This window comes from Struthio camelus, chromosome 11 (genome assembly GCF_040807025.1).
Source record: "Struthio camelus isolate bStrCam1 chromosome 11, bStrCam1.hap1, whole genome shotgun sequence".
Lineage (NCBI taxonomy): Eukaryota > Metazoa > Chordata > Aves > Struthioniformes > Struthionidae > Struthio > Struthio camelus.
In genome coordinates, this window is record NC_090952.1 from 27,552,930 (window position 1) to 27,577,116 (window position 24,187).

The window sequence follows — 24,187 nt, forward strand, 5'->3', positions numbered from 1 at the left end:
GAAGGAGGAAGAGCGGCGGTGGGGAGCCCGGCGGGCCGAGCGGAGCAGGCCGAGCAGCCCGGCGGGGCCGGCGGGCGCCTGCAGCCTCGGGGCGGGCGAAGGGCGCCCGCACCCCGGCGGGGTCGGGGCGGCCGCGGCGGGGGAAGCAGCCGTCGGCCCGCGCATCCTCCCGGCTCCGCTCCGGCGGCTGCAGCCCGGGAGGGCCGGCCGCCCCGGTGCCGGGAGCCGGCGGGCGGCGGCACGAGCGAGGGAAGGTGAGTGCGCGCGTCGCCGGGAGCTGGGTGGCCCCGGCGGCACGCTGCCCTGGGGAAGGTCCGTTCGCTGATCCGCACCTCTTCCCCGCTCCGGACAGGCCGGGTGGATGGAGAGCATCCGCACCGGCGGCCGCTGCCAGCCAAGCCGCTGCCGCCCGCGCCCCTTCCCGCGTCCCCGGCCGGGCTCCCCGAGGATGCCACCGTCCCCGTGACGAGCCCGTCCGCGGCTGCTCGTCGCCCGCCGCCATCCGCTGGCGCCGGTGCCGCCGGGCCGCTCGCCTCTCGGCCCTCGTCCGCCCGCCGCCGCCGGAGCGCCGCCGAGCCGGACGCCGGGGCCCATGCTGGGCTGGGCCCGGCGGCCGCCTGCCGCTCGGGAGGATGGCGGCGGCCAGCTGGTACCACCGCGACATCAGCCGGGTGGTGGCTGAAGACCTGCTGGCCAAAGCGGGGAAGGACGGATGCTTCCTGGTGCGGGACAGCGAGTCCGTGTCCGGGGCGTACGCCCTGTGCCTGCTGTGAGTCCCTGTCCTTTCCCTCGTCCCTCTGCCCCGGCCCCGGCCGGCGCGCCGATCCCGCCGCTGTCAGGCGGGCCGGTGGCCGGGCCGCACGGAGCGGTCCTCCTCCGGGGAGAAGCAGGCGGCCGAGGCGGAGGGCGGCCTTCGGAGCAGCCCCCGGCCTCTCTGGCCCCGCTCCCGGCAGGACGAGCTCCCCGAGCAGCTCTCGGCTTGCTCGGCCCCCGGGGACAGAGGAGGCCGCCGGGAAGCGCCCGGCCCCGGGCACCCTCACCGGCGGCCACGCGGGGCGGCGCCTCTCGCACGCTTGGAAGGATGCCACCCCCTTTCCTACGGTTCCCCTGGCCCGGCGCGCGGTGCAAATTGCAAACACATGGCGCCGAGGAGCGCGGGAGGGTGCAGCGGACTTGTCCCCCCCCCCCACCGCCGCCGTCCCCGGCAGCCTCCCGGCCTCGCTGGGCTCCAGCCCGTGCCCTGATTCAGGGCTCAGCCCCGCGCCGCCGCCGCCGGGACTGCACAGCTCCGCCAGAGCCCTCGGGGCTCCGCGCCGGCGCCTGGCCCGGACGCCGCGTGCCGGGATGGCCCCCCCCTTCCCGGGGGCCCAGCCCGCGTGGAGCGGCGCACCGGCACCCGCTGAGACCCCCCCTGCTCGTGGCAGGTTCCAGAGGCACGTGCACACCTACCGCATCGTCCCCGATGACGAGGGGCTGCTCTCCGTCCAGGTGGGTGGAGCGGGGGCCGCGGCGCCGCGCCGGCTGCTCCCGCCGCCACGCCGGCGGAGCTCCCCCCCCCCGGGGGGGGGCAGCTCGTGAGCGGGATTTGGGGTCCGGCAGGAAGCAGGTGCGGACAGGCTGGTGCCTTTGCCGCCGCCAGCGTCGGGGCGCGCCGGCCGAGGTGGCGTTCGCGCTTCCATGCACGCCGGAGCCGCAAGCGAGCGCTGCGGTTTTCTTTTTGCATAAGGCAGCTTCAGCGCGCGGCGGCACAGGATGTGAACGCGCTGCACGGACCCTTTTTGCAGCACGGCCTCGCCGAGCTTCCCGACGCGCCGAGCTGAGCGCGGCTGCAGCCTGGCAGCACCAGCTCTCCGGCAGCGCCGCGCTCCCGCAGCCCGCTGCCGCCTTTAAGCCCACGGCTTTACCCCCGCTGCCTTCGCGTCTGGCGCGGCTGCAATAAACTGCTCGCCCGTGTTTGTGCCCCGCGGCGAGAGCACGAGCCCCTCCTGGCGCCCCGGTGTCAGGGCACGATGAGGAGCGGGGCCGGGCGCGGAGCGCCGGGAGCAGGGGGCGGGAAAGGCCGCGGCAATGCCCTCTCCGCTTCCTCCCCCAGACCATCCAGGGCATCCAGGCCAAGTGCTTCCGCACCCTCACCGACCTGGTCGGCGCCTACCAGCAGCCCAACAACGGCCTGGTGACGCCCCTGCTCTACCCCGTGCACCGGGCGCGGGAGGCGGCCGACGAGGACTCGGGTGCGCAGGGGCCGTGGGACGGCGGCGGCCGGCGAGCTGGAGCAGGAGCGGGCGGGCGGGCGGGCGAGCCGTGCCGCCGTCCCTCTGAGCCGGTGCCCGTCTGCCGCAGATGGGGACGACGGCCGGGGGGGCGCGCCGGCCAGCACCGGCCCCCCCGGCGGGGCCGCCCCGGGCGCCTGGGCCGGCGCTCCGACCGGCCGGACCCACATCTCGCAGCAGCTGCACCTGCGGCTGCAGGAGCAGGTCCACAGCAGGTAACGTGTGCCCGGCCCGGCTGCCGTTGCCCCCCCGGAGGCTGGCGGAGACGCCGCCGGGGTGGGACTCTGCATCGAGCGCCGGGGCGCAGGCAGCGCTGGCGAGAAAAGGCTCCCGCGCTCTCAGCCGTCTCTGGCCGTTGCAGCCCAGCCAGCGACTTCATGGGCTTCATGGCCGAGTACCTCACCCACCACCTGCAGCTGGACCTGGAGGCGCTGCGCAACGGGAACCTGCAGCTGCGCCACCTCAGCACCGCGCTCGTCACGGCCTGCCGCGGGCTGCACAGGCGAGTGGGCACGGCAGCGGCGGCGCCGGGAGGCCGACGGGCCTGGCCCGCCTCCCTCTGCCGAGCGGGAGATGCCGGCGGCCCGCGCAGCCCGCGCGACGCCTCTCCGCTGCGCGGCCGAGGGGGGCTGCCCGGCGGCTCCTTCCGCCGTCCTCCCTCTCACGCTTCCGCTCGCCTCCCTGCAGCGAGATCGACTTCACGTTGGCTGGTTTGGAGACGTTGGCCAAGGTGTTCGACCCTCCCGCATCCCCCCGCAGCCCCACGAGGGAGCAGGTGAGCCCCCGGGCGGGAGCGCAGCCGGCCCCGAGCCCGGCGCTGGGGACGGCAGATGTCTCGCCACGCATGGGCGAGCGCAGCTGCTCGGCGGGGACGGCAGGGAGCTGCTCGGGGCAGTTTCGGTGCCTGCGTGCACCCGGAAAGGCGCTGCGTGCACGGCCTGCAGGGACGCGGGTCCCGGCACGGTGCTCTGTCGGTGGTGGAGGGGGCCCGGGAGGACTGGGAATTCGTTTCTGCATCCAGTCCACGATGCCGCAGGAGGGGGAGCCAATTCCCTGCCTGGCCCCAGGACCCCACGTGCTGCAGCACGTCCTGCCCCTGTGGTGGGACCGGCCGTGGAGAAACCCACCAGGCAGAGCCAACTGTGCCGCTGCGAAAGCCTCCGCCCTCCCAGCGAGTGTCCATCTCTCTCCCCAGGGTCTCCTGACCAGTGATCCGGACCTGGAGTTGCTCCTCAGCAAGATATCCACTGTCAACCATCTTCTCTCTTCCCTGGAGAAAAAGGTGCCTGGCCTCATTGCCGGAGTGGGCAAGGGGCACTGCAGGGCACCTGGGAGCGTGTGGATCGGGCAGTGGGACAGAAATCAGGATTTGGGATGCTAAGTCATTTTCTGACCCTATCAGAGGGGTTAAGGTCCCTCTCCCGCCGCCAAGCACATCACCAGCTCCCCGCTTTGCGTCCATCTCTCTCCGCAGGTGCTGAGGTCGCTGCAGGAGACGGTGTCCAAGCACAACCTGGCACTGCCCAGTGTGGCCGCGGCCCCCCAGCCCGCCACCAAGCCCCTGGCCGTGCAGAGCTTCGAGGTGAGGCCGGGCTGGGGCAAACTGCAGCCATGGGGGGCAGATGGAGCAGACTGCAGAGGCAGGAGCCAGTCCTCCCAGCACGGGGTGGGCGCTGACCCCTGTGAGCATGTCCCCGTGCTGCAGGTGAAGGTGGGCAAGTCGCAGCGAGCAGTCCTCACGGTGGACGTGGAGTCAGGCACAGTGGCCATCACCAAGAAGGGCAGTGGGACTCCAGAAGAGATCATCCCTCAGGACAAAAGTAAGGACCCACCATCTCCCCGCTGGTCCCCAGGGGACAGTGCAGGACCAGGGGCTCCCTCTGCAAGGGCAGCAAGGGATCTCCCTGGGACACCACTTTGGGGATAGGCCTGATGCCGAGGTGATGGCCTCCATCCTCTCTGGAGACTGTGGGGACAGTGGGAGTGGGCCGTATGTGCCCCCAGCCCTGCACAGCCGAGGCTGGGGGTGCCGGACGGGCGGCGGGACCTGCCGTTGCTCCGCTCACACCCATGGGCATCCAGTCTTGCAGCTGATTAAATACCAGAGCGTGCAGAGCAAGGTGAGGCTGGTGTATGACCGGGACCAGCACAAGAGCCTGAGCAGAGACTTTGTCTTCCCAAGTGCACGGGTAAGAGGACCCTGCCACGTCCTGAGGTTAATAACTTTCTGCATGTCCCAGGCTCCCCTGCCTGGAAGTTAACATGCCCGCAGCCTGGCTGCAGCCCTGTGGACCTGGCCATCAACACCTCTTGCGGTGCCATGTTCCTCAAAGCCCTGGGTCCTTTGCTGGGGCCCTGAGGACACCTGTTTCCTCCTGCAGAAGCGTGAGGCCTTTTGCCAGCTGCTCCAACTCATGAAGATCCAGCACTCCAACCTGGATGAGCCTGACCTCATCTCGGTGTACGTCGGGACATGGAACATGGGTAAGGGGCCGGGAAATGCTCACATCATGCAGGGAGGCCTTCATGGCTGGTTGTGCCTCCAGGGACAGCTTTGGAAGGGGAGGCTTGCAGCAGCTGCCCTGGGATGTCTAGGGTTGGAGCTGCTCCTTGGTGGGACGAGGAGGCTGGAGAAAGCTCGGATTTGGCCTTCTCTGGGTTTGTCAGTCCCATCATGATCCACTTGCCTTGTGGTTGTGTTGAGTAAATAGATGAGCTGGGATACTTGGAGGGTTTTAGAGAGGAGCAGTAAATCTGAGCACGGGTCTGGGCTTTGCATGGGTGGACCTTGTGGTTGACATGATGCTTTCCATCCCCCATGGGGCCTTGACACACCCCTGGGGGCTGAGAGGGGCTCAGGGAACCAGCCTTGGAGGCAGCCTGGTGCTGTCGTCCTACTTGGGCGCTTGGTGACTGCCATCCCTTCTCCCCTCTCCCCACAGGCAGCACCCCGCCGCCCCGGTCCCTTGCCTCCTGGCTGACATCACGGGGCCTGGGGCGCACTCAGGACGAGACCACAGCCTGCATCCCCCATGACATCTATGTGATCGGCACCCAGGAGAACTCCTTGGGTGATCGCGAGTGGGTGGAGTTCCTACGAGCATCTCTGAAGACGCTGATGGCCATAGACTACCGAGTGGTAATGGCTTGGGCCAAAGCTTGAGGAAGATCCGTCTTGGGGTCTTAGCTGCCCTCTCCGCCTTTGCCAGGGGGATGCCCACTTGATAAAAAGCCTGAAGACTTCCACAAACAGTTTCAGGAAGCTGATTACCCACCAGTAATCGAGCTGGGGTTCTCACACCTAAACCCAATGTCCTCTTCACTTTTCTGCTTCTTCACCCTGTCCTGCTCATTGTGGGTAGCTGGTGGGCACGGGCAGGAGCTGGGCACCCCAGCTCACCCCCGTCTCCAGGGGCCATGCAGGCTGGCTCACCCCTATCTCCCGCAGGTCGCCCTGCAGTGCCTCTGGAGTATCAAGATGGTCGTGCTGGTGAAACCAGAGCACGAGCGGCGCATCAGTCACGTGAACACATCCAGTGTGAAGACAGGCATTGCCAACACCCTTGGTGCGGGCCGGGAAGGGGCTGCGGGTCCTCTTGGTGGGATAGGGCAGGGTGGGCTGTTGCAGTCAGGGATGCCCTGAGCCAGGGTGGCAGCCTGGGGGCATGGTGCAGGGACTGCCACGTGCCATCTCTGCCATGCTGCAAGAGAGTGTTGTCTCCTCCGGCTGCTCAGCTTCCCGTGTGTCCCCACAGGTAACAAGGGAGCTGTGGGCATCTCCTTCCTTTTCAATGGGACATCCTTCGGGTTTGTGAACTGCCACCTGGCCTCAGGGAGTGAGAAGACCCACAGGTGACAGAGGGACACAGGAGGATGGGACGCACCACAGGGTGGTGGGACAAACCCACCTGGGGTGGGCTGGGTGTAGCAATGCCTAATGGTCCAGGTAGGTCCTTGTTCAGATGGGTCACTTAGGCATCCCGGAAAGTTCCTGATGGGCCACAAAGGAAACAGCAATAAAACACAAAGCCAAAAAAACAGCCGGTAACAAAGGATATCCTTCCTCATAGCTTTTTCTTTCCTCTATGTTATAGCAAACTTACACATGGCTTCTCCTCCCACGTTTCCTGCTTACTCCTTGCAAGTGCAGCTGCAAGGGAGCTGGGTTTGCACCCCGAGCCCTTTGGAGGGAGAGAAGTTTCAGTCCCTGAATGTCAGACATTGGGTTCAGGGCTGCTAGTGCCCGTCCCCATCCTGTGCATGCTGCCCCAACCATGCAGAGCCCAGCGGGCCAGGGACTGGGGGTGGCTGGTGGTGGGGCTGGCCCCGGGGGCAGGACTGGCGGTGGGGCTGTCTCACCTGCTCTGCTCCCATCCCCCTGTGCGGTGCAGGAGGAACCAGAACTACAGCGATATCCTGCGCTCGCTCGTGCTGGGCGACAAGCGGCTCAGTGCCTTTGACCTCACCTTGCGTTTCACCCACCTCTTTTGGTTTGGGGACCTCAACTACCGCCTCAACATGGACGTGCAGGTAGGAGCGAGGCCCCGGTAGCTCTGCAGCCCCGGGAGTGCTGCAGGGACCGGGGCCGTGCTGGAGTTGTCACTGGGGCAGGGTGACACCAACGGGGGGGGCCCTGTCCCAGTTCCAAAGAAAGCAGGGGTGAAGGGGAGCCCGGGGCATGTGCTCAGGGCCCCCGGCTGGGGCTGGTACTGAGGAGGAGCCGAGGAGGGTCCTGGATGCTCATCATGATGCTGAAGCAAAGGGAGGGATGAAGAAGAGCCCACATGCTCACAAACTCTTTCTTCCTCCCTGCCCAGAACATCCTAGCCCATGTAACCAAGAGGGAGTTTGAAGCCCTCCTGGCTGTGGACCAGCTCACCCTGGAGCGGGAGAAGAACAAGGTCTTCCTACGATTCAGTGAGTGCTGGCACAAGGTGCCAAAAACATGAGGGGCCCCGAACGTGCACCAAGGAAAGCCCCCCTGGGGCAGCACATCTGGGTGGTGAGGGAGGCTGGCCTCGGCCCCGGCACTTGTGTGCCCATGGACATGGCTATGCCACTCCCAGCATGGGACCTGGGCTGGGGGTGCTGCTCGGAAGAGCCCCAGCAGGATGAGGAGTGTGGCAGATGATGTCCCCAGCCTTGTTCCAGCCGTGGGGACATTCAGGGACACTGGCCCTGGCTCAGCTCTGCCTCTTGGTTCCCAGGTGAGGGTGACATCTCCTTCCCTCCCACCTATCGGTATGAACGGGGCTCCCGGGACAACTACATCTGGCAGAAGTTCAAGACCACAGGGGTGAGTTCCCAGACTCTCATGCTGATGCCAGGGCTCCAGAGGTCCAGCCCCATGCCGGGGGAATGGGGACAGCAGCTGGGGATGATGACAGGCAGGCTGCATGGCGAGCAGAGAGCCCGCTTCATGCTCAGCCCTCACACCTCTGCCAGCCCTTCCCCTCTGCCAAAGAAGGTTTGTCAGGAGGAAAATATCTTTTAGGGGTCCTCTATCCACTCCCTTGGTGGGGAACAAGAGAGAAAGCTTCTGCGGTGGGAAAAGCACTGGGTTGGTGGGAGAAAGCGGCCAGATCTGAGGACTGCGGAAGCAGCACCTACACTGACTGTATTTCCTGTTCCCAGATGAGGATCAACGTCCCCTCGTGGTGTGACCGTATCCTGTGGAAGTCGCACCCAGAGACCCATCTGGTCTGTAACTCGTATGGTGAGTGAAGTGCCCCAGAGCCCTGCTGAGGGTTTGGGGGCAGCCGAGCGTCAGCGGGGCTGCCGGTGGTGCTGGGGTTCAGTGGCCATCACCCAGCTCCCCCTTCTTGCATTTCAGGCTGCACCGATGACATCGTGACCAGCGACCACTCTCCGGTCTTTGCCACCTTTGAGGTGGGAGTGACATCGCAGTTTGTGCCCAAGAAGGGTAAGGGTGAGGGTGATGGTGAGGGTGACAGTGATGGTGAGGGTGAGGGTGGAGGTGAAGGTAAGGGTGAGGGAGCACTCTCTCTGGGAGGGTGATTGCCTTGGGAGCAATCAGGCCCAGGGACAGCTCGCAGCCCTGCTTCTTCCTGGCTTTGTCCACAAACCTGCCGGGCCCTGGGGCAAGCCCTGAGCGTGGTGCTCGGCCAGCACGTGCTAAGCTCCTGGTGCCCGCCTGCAGCGCCCGGCTCCAGCCCTGAGTCCCTGGCCTGCATCGAGTGGGAGAGCATCGAGGTGATTGTGAAAACTGCCAGCCGCAGCAAGTGCTACATCGAGTTTCACTCCTACTGCCTGGAGGGTGAGCCAGCCCCCGGGGGCTGGGGGAGGACCTCGGGATGCAAGGGGCATCTGTGCACCCATGCACCGTGAGCACGGGCACGGTGCTCCCCCGTGGGCCAGGGCAGCGAGGGGTGCAGGGGTGGCTGCGCTCTGCCACTTGGCATCGGGGCAGCCGGGCACCCCGGGGCAATGAACAGAGGCACCGAGCTTGACGCTGGGTTAAGGATGGAGCCCAAGACAGGTTGGTGGGCAGCAGGGTCAGCAGCGGGAGGGAGCTGCTTCTCCTCATGCTCTCTTGCCGGCAGAGCCCCAGCGGAGCGGGGAGAACACGTCCCAGAGCTGTGACATCCCCGGCTTCCTCAAGCTCAGCTGGTCGGCTAAACACTTGCCCGTGGTGAGCACCGGGGAGAGGGGGTCCAGGCTGCAGCAGCAGGGCAGAGGCGGGTGGACGAGGCACAAGCTGCCCCTTCACGCCGGCTCTGCGCCAGCCCCTGAGCATCTCCCTCCCTATCCCTCCCGCCTGGCTCGGCACCAGCGCTCTGCTCCAAGGGGAGCGCCGGGGCTGTCATCACCCCCAAGGCCGAAGTGACCCTTGTACCAGCCCACTCCCCAACACCTGCTCTCCCCATGCACAGCTGCACCCCATCCTCCCGGACCTGGAGTACCTGGGGGACCAGCACTTGCTGCTCAGCATCAAGGGCGTGGAGAGCTGCGAGTCATACGGTGCGTCCCTGCGCCAGGCTCCGCACGGCAGGTTGCTGCGGGTGACCCGCAGACACCTTCGGGGTGGGGGCTAGCGGGGTCTGGGGAGGGGGTCTGCAGAGAGCTACAGGTTGCAAGCTCAGAGCTGCAGGAGGTCTGCCCCCAGCACAGCACTGTCTCCTGTGCCAGGGGCCAGAGAGACCTCGGTGGCCTGTATGAGGCCGTGACCACAGGCCTGGCCCCTAAAGGAAGCATGGATGGTGTCAAGAACAGCCTTTGCATGCAATTTTTGGGAAACAGTCTCTCCTAGCCTGTGGGCCTGCTGGGTGTGAGGTTTTGCAGCTGGAATTTGGCAAGAAGGACCCCGACACCCACCCTCTCTAGCTCAGCACCCGCTCCAGGTTGCTGCTGGAAGAGGGTCCCGGGACGGGAGACGGAGCTGCCCTGCTCCCGGCCTGCTAACATCTCCATGTGCCGTGCATGCAGGTGAGTGCTGCATTGCAATGAGGTCCATGATCGGCAGCATGGCCCAGCAGTTTGAGACGTTCCTCTTCCACCGTGGCGAGGAGACGGGCTCCATGCGTGGCTGGATGAAGGTCCGAGTCCCCAAGGACAGGCGCAGCACCCGCGAGAGGCTCTACGGTAACGCTGCCGCACTCTTTGGCTGCTCCCGCTTGGCCTGGGAGGGGTTGAGGGTGGCGTGGCTGAGCGCTCCCCATGCCCAGCGCCGCTCCCCCCTTCCCCGGCAGCCAGCAGAGGCCGTGCATGGACTGACTAGTCCTCCGGGCACCCTGTGCTCCTGTTGAAAGAGGACTCAAATATCTGCATGCAGCTCTTTAGCTGTGCCCTTCCTGCCCCGAATTTCTTGCAAGCGAGCCTTCACCAGCCTTGTTCTTTGCAGAGTGGATCAGCTTCGAGGAGGAGGATGCCGAAGCGGCCGCCGATGTCCCGACGTGCTCCAAGCCGCCCGTGCACCGTGTCAGGTACCTCCGGCAGAGCACAGTCCTGCCGCCAGCCCCCCAGCCACCAGCGGCACTAAGGCCGCCTCGATCGCTGTGTGTTGCAGGAGCCGGCCCCACAGCATCCCGGACTTGGCCAGCAGCTACACCAACCCGGCCTACTTCATATTCGAGGGGTTGCCCAACACGTGTGTCCTGGCGCCCAGCGCCTCCGAAGCCCTCCATCGCCCCCGCAGCGAGAGGCAGACGGAGGGCCAGCGGCGCTGCAGCCCGGCAGGCGCCCCGGCCCCATCAGCCGTGGAGGAAGAGCCGTGGGGTGGCTGGCCCTGCAGCGTGGTGGTGGCCCCCGGCCGCGGATGCCAGCTCAGCCCCCTCCCCACCGGCAGGCAGAGGAGGCCCAAATCGGCCGTTCTGGAGAGGGACCTGCCGGCGGTGGTAGTGGAGGGTGACTGCTCCCTGACAGCGTTGCACATGGCGAGGTGTCTCAGCGAGCTGGACCGGGTGCCCCCCGAGGAGGGCAGCCGCCTCAACGGTGGCACGGCCGGCGGCCCCAAGGCGCAGCTGCGCCAGACCCGCAGCGCCCTGGAGCCGCTGCCGCGGCGCTGCCCCGAGGTGCTGGGGCCCGCGCAGGACACCCAGTGGCATGGTCAGGCCAAGGAGGTACCGCCTGGCTGCGCGCAGCGCTGCAAGGATCAGGGAGGGCAGGGGAGCTCATCTTGGTGACCTGCTTTTGGACATGAGGCCACCGGCAAAGCCAGGGCGCTGGCCTCCTGGGGTTGCTCTGCCCTGCCGGAGCAGCAGGATAGGGAGGGAAGGCGGAGGAGCAGCAGTGCCCGGGTCCTGCTTCATACGGATTGGGGAAATGAGGGTGGCCACGTCGTGGTCCTCTGTCGTGACACTGCTGGAGCATGTCCTTGTTCTTCTTTCCCTAGTGGCCCTGCGACAGAGGTGACCGCTCCCGCAGCATCGGCGTGTGGCTCAGTCACCTTGGCTTGGAGCAATACAAGGACGGGCTGTATGAAAATGGCTGGGATGACCTTGAGTTCTTCAGGTATCCCCCAAGTCCTGGCACTCATAGAGGGGCACAGGACAGGTGCAATCGGTCCCCAAGTGCCAAAGCAGTAGTGGAGCAGGTCAGGCCAGTTCCTGTGTCCCCTAGGTCCCTGGTGAGCCACAAGCCTGGAGGGGGAGCAAAGGGGATGTATGCAGAATAGAGTGCAGACGAGGAGGCCATTAACTGATCAAGTCCCCAATTCCTTCTGGATCCCCTTGGCTTTTGAGGATGCTGTTTCCCTGCATCGTCTTGCTTGCTTCCCCACAGTTGCTTTCTCTCTCACCCCACTGTACAGAGACATCACTGAGCAGGACCTGCTGGAAGCTGGGGTGCTGAGTCCTACTCACCGGAAGCTCATTCAAGCCAAGCTCTGCGAGAGCACCACTGAAAGTCTGCAGCAGAGACCCCATCTGAAACCAAACGCCTAGATGCCAGCGTGGCTGTGCTGGGCTCCTCCATGTGTGGGTCTCCTTCGAGGAGCTTCTCGGGGAGCTTCTGCTCTAAAGTGCCCAGAGCCCAGAGCAGAAGGAGGCAGGACTGGAGGTCACAGGGGTAAATCTGTGATTGGGAAATACATCCTTGGCTGGCTTCCTCTGCAGTCTTTACCACTACCACCAATGTTTTGCTGAATACGCCCCGCTGACAGCTGCAGCACATGCCTGTGCCAAGCCTGCACCAAAGTCTGGACCTATTGGCCTTGTGGTGAAACCAGCCTCACTCACAAGTTGTCTGGCCTCACCAGTAAGCGACTGGGTGTTTCTCCATTGGAAAGTCTCAGGGAGTTTCTGTGGCCATCAAGACTGACACTGTCTGGGTCTCACTCTGAGCCCTTCCTTCCCTGAAGCAATGGAAGGACCATGCTGAGTCTCACCAGCAAAGAGAGGTGGAAGCCTGCAGGACAGGGATGTGAGAGAGGTGGAGACCACGCTGGAGGTGAGGACCATCCATGTTGCATCCACCCTACATAAGGGGGGGGGGGCATGACGTGCCCTGACAGGCAGGGGCACGCTCTTGTGATCGCCCCAAATGCAGGCACTGAAGCACCACTGGGGAGCCCGATGCTTTGGACCTTAAGGCCCAGCTTCTCTAGGTGGCCAACTTGGCAGTGGAGAGCAGGGAACCTGCTGCGGGAACCGCCCTGCTCCAGCTCTCCGGGGAACAACATGCTCCCGCGGCTCCGGTCCGTGCGCGGCCGCAGAGGGTGACACCTTTGCCCAACACCGCTGATGGACCCGAAACTCTTACATGTCCCCAGCGAGGCAGCGCTTGGGGCCTCTCGCCCATTCCTGGAGAGAGCCCCAGACTCATCCCTTAGCTCTCCCCATAGCCACGCGATCGTGGGGGCACAAACCCTCGGCGGGGAGGCCGGGCCGCGCTGCTGGGCGCTTCCCTCCGCCCTGCCCTGCCCCGCCGTTTCCAAGCGCCTTTTTTCACACCGCTTCGAAGGCTGCGTCGCTGTTTTCTTACGCCTCTTGCCGTTGCAATCGAGAATAAAGTCCCAGGGCTCAGCGGGCGCCGCGGGCCGTGCACTGCCTGGTCTTTGGTGGGGGGGGGTCGCCATACCGTGATAGCTGGCCCGGTGTCGCGGCGGGGACACGCAGCTCCTTCCCCGCCCCGAGACGCGCCAGCTCCTGCTGCCCAGCCCCAAGCCCCCGTGCGTCCCCGCGCTGCCTCCTGCCCGGGCCTGGGCGACGGCGGCCGCTCGCGGGCATCCCGGCGCTGGCAGCCCTGCTTCCTCCTAGGGCCGGGCCGCTTTGGCGCGGGGGCTGCGGGCTGAGGACCTTCCCTGCGGCTCGGCGGTAAAAATCTGTGTTCGTGCACCGGCCGCCCCTCGCCCCGATCCACGTCCGCGCGAAGACATCGAACCCGCGGCGCGCCGGGGCGCCAGCGCCGGACGGTCCCCGTTTTTGGGGACACTATGCCCGGGCTGGCCTCAAGGTGGCAGTGGCCACCTTTGTCCCCAGGAGAGCCCTGTAGGGCCTGGCCCTGGTGCAAGCGGGGGTCACCCCCAGGGCTGGGGGCAGCAAGGCAGGAGCCGGCCCGTCCCCGTGCCTGTCCCCGTCCCCATGCCCGTGCTGTGCCCGTGCCGGCGCAGCCCCGGCCCCGCTGCCGGGGCAGGACGACGTGGCCTCACGGGGGGCAGGACGTGCCGCCTGTCCGGCCTCGGCACGGGGGTCCGAGGCCGGCGGCGAGGTGCGAGGGCGGCGGCGGGCAGGAGGGCGGCCCCGGCCTCACGGCGGCCATGGCCCCGCGCCCCACGGCCCCTCCGCCGGGGTGGGTGGGTGGGGGCCGCACCGGCCCTGCAGCCGGCGGGGGGAATGGCCGAGGCGGGAAGGGGGCCGAGGCGGGAAGGGGGCCGAGGACGGCGGGTGGCGAGGGAAGCTGGCGCCGGTGGCCTCGGGCGCCTGCCCCCGCCTCCGCCCGCCTCCGGCCCTGCCTCTCCCTGGCACTTTGCTCCCCGAGCCGGGTGCCGGCTCCGCGCGGCCCTGCACAGCGGCAGCGGCACCGCTCGACGGCCCCTGCCCCGGCCCAGCATGGCCCCCGGCGCCGCCGGGCACCGGCCCTGCCCGCGGCCGCCCCGCACCTGAGCGCGCCCCGTCCGGGCCGGCACCGGAGGTGAGGCGGCGGCGGTGACGGCGCGGGGCACCGGCCCAAGCGAGGCCTTGGGCCCGAGGGAGGCGGGCGGGTGTCGGGGGGAACGACGCGCGCGCGCGGGCGACCCCTCCTCGCCGTCCCTCGCGGCAGCGAGGCCGCCCCAGCCCGGCCCGCGCATCCTCCCCAGCGCTGCCCTCTTCTCGGCCTTCCTCCCTCCCCAGGCACCTGCCTCCTCCTCCTCCTGCCCCTCTCCCTCGCTCCCAGGGCACGTCCCCTCCAGAGGTGACTCTGCCTCCGCTAGGTCCGTGCGCTCCGCCGAGGAGGTGCAGGGGCCGGGGAAACCTGGCCCAAAAAAGCTCCCAAAACCCCATGTCACCTCCTCCCTCCCCACTGGGAAATGGCGTCACCTCGGAGAGGATGAACCTGCCAGCTCCGGGCAGCACAGAAAGCGCCCGGCCCCGCCAGCCCCCAGCTCCGCCGGCCTCCCCGGGGGGAAAGCGCCCGGCCCCCGCCAGCCCCCGGCTCCGCCGGCCTCCCTGGGGGGAAAGCGCCCGGCCCCCGCCAGCCCCCAGCTCCGCCGGCCTCCCCGGGGGGAAAGCGCCCGGCCCCCGCCAGCCCCCGGCTCCGCCGGCCTCCCCGGGGGGAAAGCGCCCGGCCCCGCCAGCCCCCGGCTCCGCCGGCCTCCCCGGAGGAAAAGCGCCCGGCCCCCGCCAGCCCCCGGCTCCGCCGGCCTCCCCGGGGGGAAAGCGCCCGGCCCTGCCAGCCCCCGGCTCCGCCGGCCTCCCCGGGGGGAAAGCTCCCGGCCCCCGCCAGCCCCCGGCTCCGCCGGCCTCCCCGGGGGGAAAGCTCCCGGCCCCCGCCAGCCCCCGGCTCCGCCGGCCTCCCCGGGGGGAAAGCGCCCGGCCCTGCCAGCCCCCGGCTCCGCCGGCCTCCCCGGGGGGAAAGCTCCCGGCCCCCGCCAGCCCCCGGCTCCGCCGGCCTCCCCGGCCAGGAAGCGTCAGCTCTGGGAGCAGCGACTTGGAGTTTGCGTTTCGGCTGCAGCTGCTCTGGCAGCCAAAGGAAAAAGATTAAAAAAGAAATTAGGTCGCGCTCCCCTTGTGCCAGGGCTTTGGCTGTGCAAACCACGTGGCGATTAGGGGAAAGGGTCCTTGCGCAGGACGTTTTGCATAATTTCCCCTTGTTTTGCAATATCCGAGCGTTTGGGCGAGAAGAAAAGCCCTGTGTTTTCCTCCTTTCCAGCGGCAGCCAGGTTTCGGGCTCGCCCTGCCCAGTTACCCCTCAGCGGCTCAGCCGTCCCGCTCTGCGATTTGCTCTGCTGTCAGCAGCTCCCGAAGCGCCGCCGCTCGCCCCTGCAGAGCGGGGCCCGGCCTCGCCGCCCCGGGCGCCGGCCCTTCCCCGCCGCGACGCCCCGCCAGCGTCCCGTCCTCTTCCCGGGAGGCAGGACCTTTGGCTCCCGAGCGGAGCCCGGCGTCTGCCCTGCCAGGCTCATTCATTTTATTGGTGCCTTTCCACCGCCTACGTAAATTGGACACGCAGGAGGCCTGGGCACCGCTGCGGCAGGCTGGGGTCAGGTCGAGCCGCGCCGTGTCCTTTTCCTCCAGGGCTCTTTATCTCCTTGTCCAGCTCCCGTGGCTGCTGCGCCCGGCCAGGAGACGGCTCAGCTGCGCTCGCTCCCTCCCGCTAAAGTCCACGCTGGAGAGGCCGTGGCCAGGGAAAACGGTCCCGCTGAAATTACCTAGAAATGGGAACAGGCCTGGCGATGACGTGTCCTCTGGGTGGACTGATGTAAATCAGAGCAACTTAAACCACTGATTTTGATCATGACTGAGATGAGGAAGCAGGAAACTTCAGCTGTTGAGATTAAGAGTGTTAAATGTAGTCGTCTTTCACATTTTTATTTTTCGGTTGTTTTCCTGAAGAAAAGTTGCTTAGGAACAGTTAAAAGATGTTGCTAAATACTGACAATACTGCAGGCATTGTATTTTTTGCCAGACACCGTGAACCTACACTCCCATCCGAGCAGCCCTCCACCAGACGGCTACACAGATACTTTCTGCCTTTTCTTTTCTCTCTCTCTGTTAGAGAGAGAGATATATATATATATTTATCTACTGGATTTTTCATGTGTTCCTCGTGATTGTTGACCTATGTTTCGTGGAAATTGGCTTTGGTCGCTGAATCCTTCAGCATGTCCGGTCTGGTAGATCGTGTTGTTTCATGCTCCATTTATTCAGAGGTTAGAAGAGGAAAACAAATCTCCCAATTCTTCATATCCTCATCAGTGTGTCAACTTTGAGAGAAACAGCTGCTGGCCAGACCGGTGCAGTAAACCCCAGTGACGAAGAGAGTCTGGCTGCACCTGAGGCAGAGGTGGCTGCTGGTTTCTTCGTCACGAGGGGTGGTTCCAGGTGCTCAGCCAGGGCATGGCACAAGCTCAGGGGCAGCAAAAACGTACTGAAAATTTTATTGTGTAATAAATTTATACTGGTTTAATGGGACGCTGGAAGGTGAGCCTTCTAAGGCACTGTGTTATACCCAGAGCTAGGCTCGCCTTCCAAGCACAATCCCTGCTTTTCCTGGCTTTGCAAGGGTGGAGCAGCCCAGCAGAGCTCTGTATTGTTCTCATGGAGTCAAGAAATTCCCATGCACACCCGCAGTGATCTCGAGCCTGGGATTCCCGGCATCTCCTCTTATTTCTGTTCTGAAACTTGCTCTGAAGTGGCCTTTTGCTGCAGTGTTAGGAAAATCTCGGCTGAAGGACATGTAATAGCGACTTCCTCATGCCACTGCTCCACCTGGGGGAGTGGGGCCACCTTTCATCGCCTTTGAACAGGCTGGTGCCGACGGTGGGTAACCAGTGGGTTACCTTGGGTTAATATTTCAATGCTGAAGATAAGTCCCCTCTCACCGATCGGGTCTCCCCAGGGCCAGGGCTTGGTTCATCATACGGTACTGGCCACCGGTAAGGCCCTGCAGTGTGGGAAGACATCTCAGTCTGGGCTGCCTTCCCCTCTGGGGACCAACTGGAGGAGAGTGGGTGGTCCTAATGTCCCGCACCCAGCACAGCACTTAGGCCCCTGACTCTTAATGCAGGCTTTTAACCTTACACTGATTTCACTCATCAGTCAGAAGTTGAGCTAGCATTAGGAGCCTCACTCTTCTGTTGAATTATCAAGTAGAAGAGTATGTGTCTATTGTGAAAGACACCAGGAGCAGTAGGGTTTTCCCATGAGGAGGGTATCACAGGGTCCTTAAAGGCAGGTGAATTCGTAGGCTGACATCTTCTCTGGAAGGTATCTCAGTAATGGATCTACCCTTCAGAGGCCTTCCCTTTTGTGCTTCTCCCTGCCCTTTTTCTAAGGACACTGCTGTCAAAATGATTCATAGATGCAAATTCAGACTCAATGTCGCTGGGGTTTGGTAATGACTACTTTGAGAACTGGGACAAAGGCCTGCAGCTGGAGTGGGAAGCTGAGCAGATGCTGGTGCGAGGCAGGCTTGAGCACAGATGTGATACATGCACAATCGGTCCAAACCCTGGCTGGGTAGTACAGGCACCCATTTGATCCCCTCGAGGCCTTCTGTGTTCTCTAGTCTCTCTACAGAGAGGACTCGCTGCTCTGCCATGTGGCTGCTGCGTGGCTTTGCTGTGCGGGCTCTGGCATGGATTGCTTTACTGGCAGAGTCTGAATCTTTTTTCTTTCTCAGGTCTTGCATCTTGCTAGGTATGTGCTTATCAGCTAGCGTTTATCTGTGAATTGTGGTAACCGTCTGAGACAGTCTGGCACACTGGATGTTAGTGGTGGAGAAGAAGAGACAACTGCATTACTTTATTAACTCCCTGGTATTCCAGCTTTCTGTCTGAGGCTTGTTCTTCCTACCCACACTGAGAACATAAGATGTTCCATAGTCTGCAGGGGTAAAGCATCATTATTTGCTCATTTCTCCAGGACAATGAATAATTATATAGTTAAAGTTGGAAAAAAAAAAATCCAGGCTAGATCTGGCCAGAGATTGCCTGAAGCAAGCTTATTAGGAAGGAAGCTCTGCCAGCAGCTTTTTGCAGCTGAGCAAGCTCTTCGGTCCTCACTGCGTCGATGGCTCCATTTCAGTCTTCCTCCACTTCCCTATAGATGTGTCTGGGCAGCAGAGCAGCTGTCCAGGCTCAAGTCAGGATAACACCATGGAACACACCCAAGAATGCCAAGGGAACTGTGCACACCACCCCAAAATAGGCTGGGCCCCGGGGGATCTTCTCGGCTCCCAGACGCATGAGAAACCTGCCTTGCATATAGCTGGAATGTGGCTGATGGACACAGCCCAGGGATGAGACCCAGTGAAGCTGGCTAAATTAAGTGGCAGAGCACGCTTGATTCTTGATAGCTCTGATGCTCTGGGACCTCTCAGTTGGGTGTTTAAACTACATACATGAGGGTGACCTGGGTGCACCCTCCTTGCAGTGTGCCCTGCACCCCTTCAGCAGGATGCTGGCATTGCCCAGCAACTCCCAGTGCTACAATCTGTGCTGGCAGTGGAGATGGGCCACTTCCCAGATCCCTGCTGCTGCTCTCCCAGCACCCGGGATTTCCGCGGAGGTGTTCCCGCAAGGTTGTCCAAGCCAAGGCTGCGAGATACAGCTGGTACCAGAGCCTGGAGGCAGCTAGGGTTTCACACGAGCTGGTCTTCAGTCCTGTTTACAGGGGAATTGACTGAATTTCCTTTGTTAATGTTTGATCAGGACCTGCCTGTTGCTCTCTGAACTCATGCCTGTAATAAAGCTGTGAAGCAATCTGCACTTTCTGTAGCTGGAAAGCAATTGCAGAGTGTTTGATTTGGGCCCGAGGCTCCAGTTCAGCCCAAAACTCAAACAAATGGCACAGAGCGCGTGTAGCCACAGGGGCTAGCTCGGCACAGACACCCTCCTGTCTCTCAGCCCATCTGCCGGGTGATTAGTTTATGATCATGACTGTAAATCTAGGAATGCCAGTCTATCCAGGCAAGGCTCTGCAGAGCAAAGTGACAAAACGGATCAAATATCACCTGACCCCAGAGCCATGAATGAAAGAGATAAAGGGGACTGGAGGAAGAGGTAACCAAAGGAAGAGAGCAGGAGACAACGCAGCCTTCTACCTTGTATCACCGAAACTAGCATCCCATCGATGTGTGTCATCTCCCTGGACCCAGAGTCCTCCTCTATGTCCTCCTAATGTCATTTCATGGGTGAGCTCTGAACCAACATAAACCAAATGCACACCGTGCAACCCCTGCTGTGAGATACAGCGTTCAGATGCACCCTCAGCTCTCTCTATAGCATGGCAGAAGCCAACTCCTGCTCCCATTTCAGATTTCCCTGGTTACTCATCGGAGAACACCACGGACCCTAGCCACTTGCCCACAGAAGGGGAAGATGGTGCTCAGCCTGCCCAGACTCGGTCTGCAAGTCGTTTCCAGCACCGCTGTGTGCAAAAGCACCAACCTCAGGTTACAAGTGCAGCCTGCCTTTCCTGACTCTCCAAATAAGCCCTTGCTTTTGGCTGTATTTAAACCTCCAGGATTCAGTGGAGCCCACTGGACAAAGGCATCTTAGCGTGTGTAACCGGCCAGGCCCTATTACTTTTGAATCCTCTGAAATATTACCAGCAATAGCTCTATATTTTCCTCTTGACCTTTGGCAGATGCCGCTGGCCCAGGAGCAAACCTTTACTGGACCCCAATAGATACACGTCCATGGGATAAGAATATATGGCTTTACAATTACTTTTTTTGAGCGTCTCTGATTATGGTTTTAAACCTATTTAATGCACCAGGTCGAACTAGTGCATTCAATAGAGCTAAAAGAGCATAAAATGCAGTTAAGTGGTCTGGTTTTTTGTTCTTGCTTAAGGTGTGACTTTGGCCTGCTGTTAGCAAAGCTGCAGAAGCACTGGCTGGCACCAGGCTTGTGCACTGGGCCAAAACCAGAATACACAGATTGCCCAATTGGCCTTGCAGCAGCTGACAGCTAAAAGAGGTTTTTTGTTTTTTTTTTTTACTTCAGTCAGCTGCTCTTTTGCCCTCCATCATTGTGGGGCCAACTGTTGAGTTGCCTCTGTCCGCCCTGCCTGTAGCTTCTCAGTCTGCTGCCTTGGCTGATGGAAGCAGCTGCTCCAGAAGTGCTTTGCAAGGAAGCAAGGCAATCTCAGAAGACCTGAGATGCTGAAACTCTTCTCAGACTTAGCCCTTTGTTGGATGTGACAACTGCAGTAGAAGCTCCCTCTTTCTTCTGGAGAAGTGGACTCTGAACTTTAGACATCTTGAAATGCAGATGCAATCATTTTATAGTTTGCCCTCGCATTTTACCCTGGGGATAAATTTGCCAGGATGATGAGAATCCCAGTCTTTGATCCTAACAATGTGCAAGAGGGAAAAGTCCTGCCTGGCTTGTGAACTTGCACTCTCTTGGGCTGGGACTTGGCTCTGTCATAGCTCCTCTCTGCACCGCTTAGATCGTCGCTCTCCTATTGAGAATACCCGGCAGCTGGAGGCCCCTCACTGTCCAGGGACGCTCTCTCCCAAAGGCTCATTTAACAGCTCCCCAAGGATTTCTGCAGGCCATAATATTCCCCCAGACAAGCCTTTCTTCTCCTCTAGCCTTTCTTCTGTTGAGGACCCCTCTGGGATGAGCAGCATTGTCAGGATGGTGCCAATTAGACTGAGCTGGTTTCCAACAGTCTGCGCTGGCACTGAGCAGGGGTTTGCTATTGCTCATAAAGGTTTCTTTGTCAGTGGCGCAGTGGGTTTGCTGGCCCGGCGGCTGGGGCACAGCGTGGCAGGGGGGACGCAGGCCTTTCTGTCTAAGGCATGCTTCCCGGGCTCTCATACAGCGCTGGTGTCACTGCACAGTGCTCAAAGGGATGATTAATGGGTGTCATTGTGGGGGCTCCAAAGGGAAGGATTTGTCAAGCCTTTCTTGGCTGACTGTAAGGCCCAAATGTGAGAGCTGAGAAAAACCAAAGAATCATCAAAGTGGCCGGAGCTCTTGGAGGGGGGGGGGGAAATCTGGCATCTTTGGCTCCCTTCCACGCTTTGTGCCTCACAGTGGTTGAGTTCAACAGCTAATGTGTTTTTATTAACTGCTCTTCTAGATCTGGCTTTGAGAACATGGCCACGTCAGTGAGGACATTCCCAGTTGCCCTGTGGACACGAACGCCTGCTTCCTGGCTGGTGGGGAACACCACCGCTGTGGCAGAAGCAAAGTGCGTGTTCAATGAGGAGTTCAAGTTCATCCTGCTGCCTATCTCCTACGCATTCGTGTTTGTGGTGGGGCTGCCGCTCAATTCTTGGGCCTTGTGGATATTTGTCTCCAGGATGAGGCCATGGAACGCCACCATGACCTACATGTTTAACCTGGCCATCTCCGACACGCTCTACGTGCTCTCTCTCCCCACCTTGGTCTATTACTATGCTGATCGCAACAACTGGCCCTTTGGGGAATGGCTCTGCAAGATAGTGCGCTTCCTTTTCTATGCGAATCTCTACAGCAGCATCCTTTTCCTCACGTGTATCAGTGTCCACCGCTATGTGGGCATCTGTCACCCTATCCGCTCCCTGAAGTGGGTGAAAACCAAGCATGCGCGCCTCATTTGTGTGGGTGTGTGGTTCGTCGTCACTATCTGCCTCATCCCCAACCTCGTGTTTGTCACCATCAGCTCCAGGTACAACAGCACCCTTTGCCATGACACCACCAAGCCCGAGGAATTCGATCATTATGTGCACTACAGCTCCTCTGTCATGGCCCTCCTCTTCGGGGTGCCCTTCCTGGTGATTGTCCTGTGCTACTGCCTGATGGCCAAGAAGCTTTGCAAATCCAGCTTCTCTAGCCCTGGCATCCGAATGCCTTCCTACAAGAAGCGCTCCATCAAGATGATTATCATTGTGCTCACTGTCTTTGCAGTCTGCTTTGTGCCTTTCCACATCACCCGGACCCTCTACTACACCTCCCGCTACTTCCAGGCGGACTGCCAGACCCTCAACATCATCAACTTCACCTACAAGATCACACGTCCCCTGGCCAGCATCAACAGCTGCCTCGACCCCATCTTGTACTTCATGGCTGGGGACAAGTACCGGGGCAGGCTGCGCCGGGGGGCAGCCCAGCGGCCCCGGCCTGGGCCCCAGTCTGCTTTGGCCCTGGTGTCCCCCTCCAGGGATGAGGCCGTGGGCAGCAGCCATGCCACCGGTTACCGCATCAGTGACACCTGAGGGATGGGGGCAACATGGAGGCAGGAGGAGGGCGTTGAGAGCTTGCCAAGGGGGAGCTGGTGGCAATGTGGTGTTGGTGTTATCCCTAGTCTCTGCGAGTTACACCCTCCTGATGCTCTGGCATCATCTACAAGCCTGAACCATTTCTCCTGGCCCTGCCCCTGTCCCTGTCCCTGCCCAGGCTCAGGCTCAGGCTCAGGCTCAGGCTCAGGCTCAGGCTCAGGCTCAGGCTCCACCTTAGAGCCGGGACCAGAGCAGAGACCTACACGCTACAGGTCTGGGAGAGGGAGGAGATGACTGCAGTGATGTGCAGAAGACAGAACTGGACTAGATGAGGCGCTCTCATAGCATTTTGAGCGCAGTGGACGAGTGGGCTCTAAAGCTAGGCGATGCTGAGATCCCCCTTCCCACCAGGTCCCAGGGCCTGCAGACCTGGCTGATGCCCCGTGCCCAGGATCTTGCCTGAGCGTCACCTGAATGCTACGTGCACAGAGGAAAGGGAAGCACAGGCTGAACCGTCCATCTGTCCATGCTCCTTTTGCAGGACAAATCTTTCTGTAGATGAACCACTTGCCTTGCTTCCCTCAGTGCCCCAGGAGCAGCATGTGGGAGCTGGCCCACCAAGGCCAGCCATGCGAGCGGGGCCCTGCCACCATAGCAGGCAGGAAGGGCATGGGACAGGGATGCTTAAGGAGAGGATGCCCAGCTGACAGCTGCAGCATCCTGCATGCGTTAGTCTGTTAGAGATGTTCCTGTCACAATATTGTCCTTGAGTGAGGCAAGGGAGTGACCCACCGCGGGGCTTGTGATCCCTCCAGAACCACCGTCCCCGGGCCCGGCTCGGGCAACGGTGGGGAAGGGCTCATTGCTAACCAGCCCACAAATAAAGTGTATTTTCTTTCTCTAAGTCCAGGCCTATTTCTCCCAATATCAGAAGAAAGAGATATCAGGTGGTCATATCTGACCACTTACGAGGGGATATCACAGGAAAGGGGGAGCCCAACACAGAGAGCATTCACTCCTTCTCCTCCCTCTCCCATGTAGTACGCCCCATTATTTAAGTGATCTTTAAATGATATTAAAAATCTCTTTGATCCTCAAAGAGCCCCTGGTACAGGCTCCCCTCACTCGCTCACAGCCTGGGCCAGCAGAGATCCATCTTTCAGATTGCACATGTCTTGCTGGGAACGGGTCAGGCCTCAGAAGGTGTTTCTGAGCACAGAGGAAAGCTTTCTTCAGCTTTCTTCCTGCTTGTAGCATGGCCTCATCTGACACCAACACTGACAGGGGCTCGTGTGGCACGTTAACATTAGCGTTTCTACGAATTTCGAGAGCAAGGCGGCTGGAGCGGTGAAATACCGAGGTGACTAGCGATGGGAGGTTAATAAGTCCTCAGGAATCTGTTCTTTATGGGTGTTTGCTTTCTAAATGTTTACCCAGATCTCCTGTTTAACTGAGTGCTGCGTAAAGAAGAGCAGGCCAGAGATGATTATCACCATTATTGACTTTCCCACACTAGCCCATTAAGGATGTCATGTCCCACTTCCTACCACCCGCTGGGGGCAGGAATAGGGCAAGACTTGGCCGCTGTCCCTGCCAGCGAGGCCAAGGAAGAGGCTGCTCCCCAGTGCCACCTGCAAAGGCACCGGGGGGGTCACGGCCCCTCCCCCCCGAAGGACAAGCTTCAGCTGCACCAGGCCCTGCTGCTTTGGATTAGGGCATGCATTTTGGGTAATTGCCCACGAGGCAAGGAAAAGGAGGCATCTTTCAGCCCCAGGTGCTCCCACAGCTGAGCCACACTCACAGGAGCGGCTCTCGGCCAGCCCCAGCCACGGAGAGAGCAGGTAGCATCCCCCGTCCCTCCCTGTGGCCATCACGGCAGCAGCAGCCAGACCCAGAAAGCCCCTCACTCACGGCTCAGTGTGCAGAGCAGAGAAATGAGAAACAGCCCAGCAGCACCGCCAGCTCGCTGCCCTCCCCTCCCCTTACCCACTGCCTGGCCCAGGTGGGACCAGAGCCACTCGATTGCTTAAAGGTGCAAGTGCCCTGGCCAAACCCTGTGCCCCAGCGCAGCCTCAAGCCCTGCAAATGGGCCAGGAGCGAAGCCT

The 24,187-nt window shown here is 62.0% G+C and overlaps 2 protein-coding genes across 6 annotated transcripts; both read left to right on the forward strand.

Annotated features, from left to right (window-relative positions):
- Positions 1-127: 127 nt before the first annotated feature.
- Positions 128-12,756, forward strand: LOC104152364 (phosphatidylinositol 3,4,5-trisphosphate 5-phosphatase 2). Its single transcript, XM_068956803.1, has 28 exons — positions 128-254; positions 353-769; positions 1,425-1,488; positions 2,093-2,231; positions 2,341-2,485; positions 2,632-2,772; positions 2,958-3,045; positions 3,466-3,552; positions 3,745-3,852; positions 3,976-4,090; positions 4,353-4,459; positions 4,652-4,754; positions 5,213-5,409; positions 5,719-5,836; positions 6,026-6,122; positions 6,662-6,800; positions 7,088-7,187; positions 7,478-7,566; positions 7,905-7,986; positions 8,104-8,193; positions 8,431-8,547; positions 8,834-8,922; positions 9,164-9,251; positions 9,717-9,872; positions 10,132-10,213; positions 10,297-10,849; positions 11,122-11,240; positions 11,539-12,756. The coding sequence occupies exons 2-28, from the start codon at positions 633-635 to the stop codon at positions 11,669-11,671; spliced, it is 3,483 nt and encodes a 1,160-aa protein (XP_068812904.1). The 5' UTR covers positions 128-254; positions 353-632; the 3' UTR covers positions 11,672-12,756.
- Positions 12,039-24,144, forward strand: P2RY4 (pyrimidinergic receptor P2Y4). 5 transcript variants are annotated; one of them, XM_009687628.2, is made up of 2 exons: positions 12,039-12,176; positions 20,963-24,144. In XM_009687628.2, the coding sequence occupies exon 2, from the start codon at positions 20,979-20,981 to the stop codon at positions 22,077-22,079; it is 1,101 nt and encodes a 366-aa protein (XP_009685923.2). In that variant the 5' UTR covers positions 12,039-12,176; positions 20,963-20,978; the 3' UTR covers positions 22,080-24,144. The 5 variants fall into 5 exon arrangements, with proteins under 5 accessions (XP_009685923.2, XP_068812911.1, XP_009685925.2 ...); XM_068956810.1 differs by lacking the exon at positions 12,039-12,176 and adding an exon at positions 13,731-13,859; XM_009687630.2 differs by lacking the exon at positions 12,039-12,176 and adding an exon at positions 15,043-16,208.
- Positions 24,145-24,187: the final 43 nt, after the last annotated feature.